The 4955-nt window shown below is 49.4% G+C and overlaps 1 protein-coding gene across 1 annotated transcript in view; it reads right to left on the bottom strand.

The window, feature by feature from the left end:
• The window catches only part of LOC130382983 (laminin subunit alpha-5-like), a 51219-nt gene that overhangs the window by 19189 nt on the left and 27075 nt on the right, over positions 1-4955 (bottom strand). The window contains exons 7-8 of the mRNA XM_056590993.1: positions 1618-1733; positions 667-704 (exon numbers count right to left, since the gene is read on the bottom strand). Of these exons, the coding sequence (XP_056446968.1) occupies positions 667-704; positions 1618-1733 (154 nt within the window). The remainder of the gene's footprint in view (positions 1-666; positions 705-1617; positions 1734-4955) is intronic.

Here is a 4955-nt window from a genome sequence, read left to right as displayed (position 1 = left end):
TCCGCGGTCGTCTCCCTGTCTCCCTGCGTCCTCTCCCCATCCTCCCTCCCTCCCCTCCTCCCTTCCTCCAGGAAGCTAATGTCTGGTTGTTTTATCTCCGAGTGCTGGCGTCTCTCTCCGGATGGAGCCCTAGTACTCAACACCAATATGGATACATGTTTACATGGATGTATGTATGTATGTGTATACGTGTCTGTCTGTCTGTCTGTCTGCATAGATACATAACTAAACCCAATCGAAAAATCGAGTAATTCAGCTTGAACAGAGAGGCTCGTAACAATCAGAGTGAACAAACTACACAGGAGACGCTAAAAAACAGATTCCAGGGACCAGGAAGAGGAGTAGCAGGGGGAGGAAGAGGAGGAGGAGGAGGAGGATGAGCAGCAGGAGGAGGAGAAGGTGAAGGAAGAGGAGGAGAAGGTGAAGGAGGAGGTAGAGGAGGAGCAGGAGAACGAGGGGCAGGAGGAGGAATAGCAGGAGGAAGAGGAGGAGAAGGGGCAGGAGGAGGTAGAGGAGGAGCAGGAGAACGAGGGGCAGGAGGAGGAATAGCAGGAGGAAGAGGAGGAGAAGGGGCAGGAGGAGGAGGAAGAGGAGTAGAAGAGGTGCTGATCGGTATGTAGATCTCTGTGAGTGTGTGAATGCTGTCTGAGTGGAACCCAGACAGACATCGTTATCAGCAGACGTTTGAAGAGCACCACAGACATCTGGAGAAGAAAGGGTTAATCTGGGAACACGGGTTAGATTATCTGGAGGGAGACATGGGGGGGGAGGGGGGGGGCTCAGCCGCAACGCCTGAACACACACACACACACAGACAAACCACAGACACACACAGACAAACCACAGACACACACAGACACACACAGACAAACCACAGACAAACCACAGACACACACACACACACACACACACACACACACACACACACACACACACACACACACACACACACACACACACACACACACACACACACACACACACACACACACACACACACACACACCAACTCACTCAATCACACACACACACACACACACACACACACACACACACACACACACACACACACACACACACACACACACACACACACACACACACACACACACACACAATCACACACACACACACACACACACACACACACACACACACACACACACACACACACACACACACACACACACACACATCCACACGGGTGCGGGTCTGTGGTGGGGGTCATGTTGTTACCCAGCCCTCAGCACTGGGAGGTGCAGTCCCCTAAAGCAGCGCTCCTTATCCCGAGCCCCAGCGCTCCACTCAGACACACGGCCTCGTCCCTTATCAGAACCCCAGACGCCCCCCAGCTCGGTGGAGGGGCTTGAGCTGAACACTCACACACTCTAGATCCACTACAGCCACCATGTAGTGGAGCGAGGGCTCCCTCCGGGACAGGCTCATTGATTACTTGGTGTCTTTATGTCCTATCCCTCTCTGTGCAAACGACCCTGTTTGAGTGTGTGTTTGTGCACGTGTGTGTGTGTGTGTCTGTGTGTGTGTGTGTGTGTGTGTGTGTGTGTGTGTGTGTGTGTGTGTGTGCGTGCGTGCGTGTGTGTGAGAGAGAGCACTCACGTTCACACTCGTTAGCATTATAGGTCGTGGCTGGTTTCCACGGTGACTGGCTGTACCCCGGGCAACACTGGTCACATGACAGGCCGCAGGTGTTGTGTTGACAGTCGCACTGCAGCCTGTAAACAACAACAAGGTTAGTAAATGATCAAGCAATGAGTGTTCGAAACGCAGTATGTGTGCATGTGTGTGCGTGTTTCTGTGTGTGTGTGTGCATGTGTGTGTGTGGAAATGCTCATTAGTTCACATTCCAATAGAGAGAAAGAGAGGGACAGAAAGAGAGAGAGAGAGAGAGAGAGAGAGAGAGAGAGAGAGAGAGAGAGAGAGAGAGAGAGAGAGAGAGAGAGAGACAGAGAGAGAGAAAGAGACAGAGAGACACAGCAAGATAGAGAAAGAGAGAGAGCTAGCGAAGAAACGAAGAATTCAGTTTTTGAATTTCAGTGTCCAAAATAGCCTTGAGTTTGATTCAGGGAGAGCTAAAGAATACAACGTACTGCGTTCTCCCTTCGAACAACATGGTTCTATGTCTTTCGTGGGCTCGCGCTACAGGGAAATCAGCAATCAGTTTGATACTGAATCTGATGTTATGTCAACATACTGAATCTGATGTTATGTCAACTCTATCAGACAAAACTTTCAGATGATCCTGCCTTTCCCCCCATTATCTTCACATCTCTCTCTCTCTCTCTCTCTCTCTCTCTCTCTCTCTCTCTGTCTCTGTCTCTCTCCCTCTGAAGCGCTTTCGGAAGCAACTCTAAGTAGAGGGTTTTCTTTTAAAGCCACTTCATCCTCTACTTCCTGTTTTAACCCCCTGACTGGGACCCAGGAGCGATTACTCACCTCTCCCTCTCCCTCTCTCCCTCCTTCTCAGTCTCTCTCACCTCTGAACATATTGGAGCTGCTCTCTATTCTAGATCTGGATTCCAGAAACACGTTTCTAACAGTTGTATGACCTAGCATGAGACTCCTAGCCTCCCACCTCCTCCCCCCACCTCCTCCCCTCACCTCCTCCCTCCCCCTCCCTCCCCTCCTCTCCCCAGCACATGGCTACCTGGCAGAAGGTAAAGCTTTATCTTCTGGGGTCAGGAGATGTTCTGGCCTCGTCCTACCTCCGCGACCTTCTCACAGAGAGACGCTACATAGTAGAGTATAAACATTATACTTCATATCATATCAAAAACTACATTTTATCCCTCATATTCCTCCCAAATGCCATTCCTGAGCACTGACCTCAGACCAGCCGCTGACAGAGCCAGCTGGTCCCCGGTCTGTTTAGACTCTCTGAAGGAGACGGACTTCAGGCGCACCCATTCTCCCAATCAACGTCGATAAGTTCAGCCGCAAAAAAAAAAGCGGAATATTCCAGTAAGTCACAGAGCTAATATTTGCACTAGTGTGAGGGTTGAGTGTGATGCAGGGGCCGTTGCTAGGCAGCTGAATCAGTCTTAGTAGAACTCAGTACCAACTGCTCTGTGGCTCACGCACAGCGTGGGTCAGGAGCACCACGCCTCAGAGGAGCGAGGAAACCTTCCTCATTCCTCCGTCTCGTCCGCTCCGTTAAACATGAGGACATTCCACCTGAGACTCACTCTCCCCTCCCCGCCCGCAAATTAATTAAGATCATGTCATTCTGATGAGTAGAATGCAGATACAAGTCTACAGGCAGAAAATAAGCACCAAGTTATTGTGATCATGAGCACCAAGGTCAGCAGCCTCACAAATCATGTGCGATGTCATCTGCTTTGGTGCATGAGTGGAGATCAAACATGGCAGGACCTCCTCTGCCCGCCCATCTAATCCCCTCAGTGTACCTTCTCTGTTCTGATCGTCTGGACGTCAATCTGCTGTTGATCATCCATACAGCAACCATCAACCCCTCAGGCCTCCTCCTCTTTCATCTCTAGCTCCACCTTATTCCTTAAAGGTTGGGTATGGAATTCTCTTTTTTGGCCATTTTTGCAAAATTGCTTGAAATCCTTATCATAACCCACTTACAGCCACTGAGTTAGAAGTACTGACATGAAAATTAAACAAGTCAATCATCTGTGGAACGGGCAGGGCTCGAAAAACTCCAGTCAATGATTTCCAGACCCAGCGAGTAGGGCTGAACGATTTTAAGAAAAAATTGAAATTGCGATTTTTCTGGTAGAGATTGCGGTTTCGATTTCAACCATGATTTATTTTCTTTAAATCAATTTTCAGTATAAATTAATATAACCAATGAATTCCATTAAGGTAATGCAATAATGAAAACTGCTGGCAACAGATTTCAAATGCAAGACTGTTTATTCAAGTACCTAAGAAACAACAACCAAAAAAGTCAAATAAAAAGGGAGCCCTCTTTCTTAAGTAAACTTGCTTCAATGGCTCATCAGCATCAAAATAATTGCACTTTTGTAAAAAAAAAATATATATATATAATAAAAAAAAAGAGAGATGTATGCCACAAATGTAATCCACATTTGAACCTAGCACTCGAAGACAACCCTAAACTTGCGCATCTGTGTTCGCACTCGTGCATGATTGCGCGTCCATGTACTTGGAATGGGTGGAGTCAAAGTCAGTGTTGAAGGAGAAGGGGTGGGACCATTTGAGTTGTGTGTTTTCAAAATCTGCTGGCGTTTCGCAAATCCCATACCCATAACCTTTAACCAGACATGTCTCCACCCTGAGATGTGTCCAGTGAAGCAGGACGGAACCAACCCTCCCCTTCCATGTTCCATAGAACCTGCAGCCACACATCCAGACACCCGTTAACCAATAACTTCTCTACACGGATCACCTTGCAACCATAGCCTTACTGCGGGCCCCATACCGACTAGACCCACCTCCCAAGAGATGAAACACCACCTCGCTTTAACCCCCCCCCATCTCGAAGGTCGCCCTGACCTGGTAACTGTGTGCAGGTCAGGTTGACCCTATCGTCCGTATCCAGAGCATGCAGACTTCAGAGACAGCTCCTCTTAGTATTGCACAGAACAGGACCACAACACAACACAGAACCAGCACGCTGAAACTGCTGACCTGCTACCAATGAGCAAGGCGTGGGGCCCTCCAAACATGAGTGGGTTCCCCCGGCGCAAACACGCTGTGGTTCTCTCTGTTCCCAGCAGGTTGGGATCCCTGCAGGGAACCCGTTCCGCCGAGCCCGTTAGCGGCTCTTCTGGGCCTTTCTGGACCGGAGAGGGTAGAGGGGAGAGGCCAATCAGGGCTGGATCAGTTCTGGATCAGGTCTGCTGGCGCTGCTTACGTTCAGCGTGAAGCCCCCGTACGTTTGACCTGACAGGTGCACTTTAAACACAGCTGAGGAGAGTGCAATGTGGGAGGCTGGAAAGACACGC

Source organism: Gadus chalcogrammus, chromosome 1 (assembly GCF_026213295.1).
Source record: "Gadus chalcogrammus isolate NIFS_2021 chromosome 1, NIFS_Gcha_1.0, whole genome shotgun sequence".
Taxonomy (NCBI): domain Eukaryota; kingdom Metazoa; phylum Chordata; class Actinopteri; order Gadiformes; family Gadidae; genus Gadus; species Gadus chalcogrammus.
The sequence above is the reverse complement of the archived record's forward strand: the minus strand, read 5'-3'. Positions and strand labels throughout refer to the sequence as shown.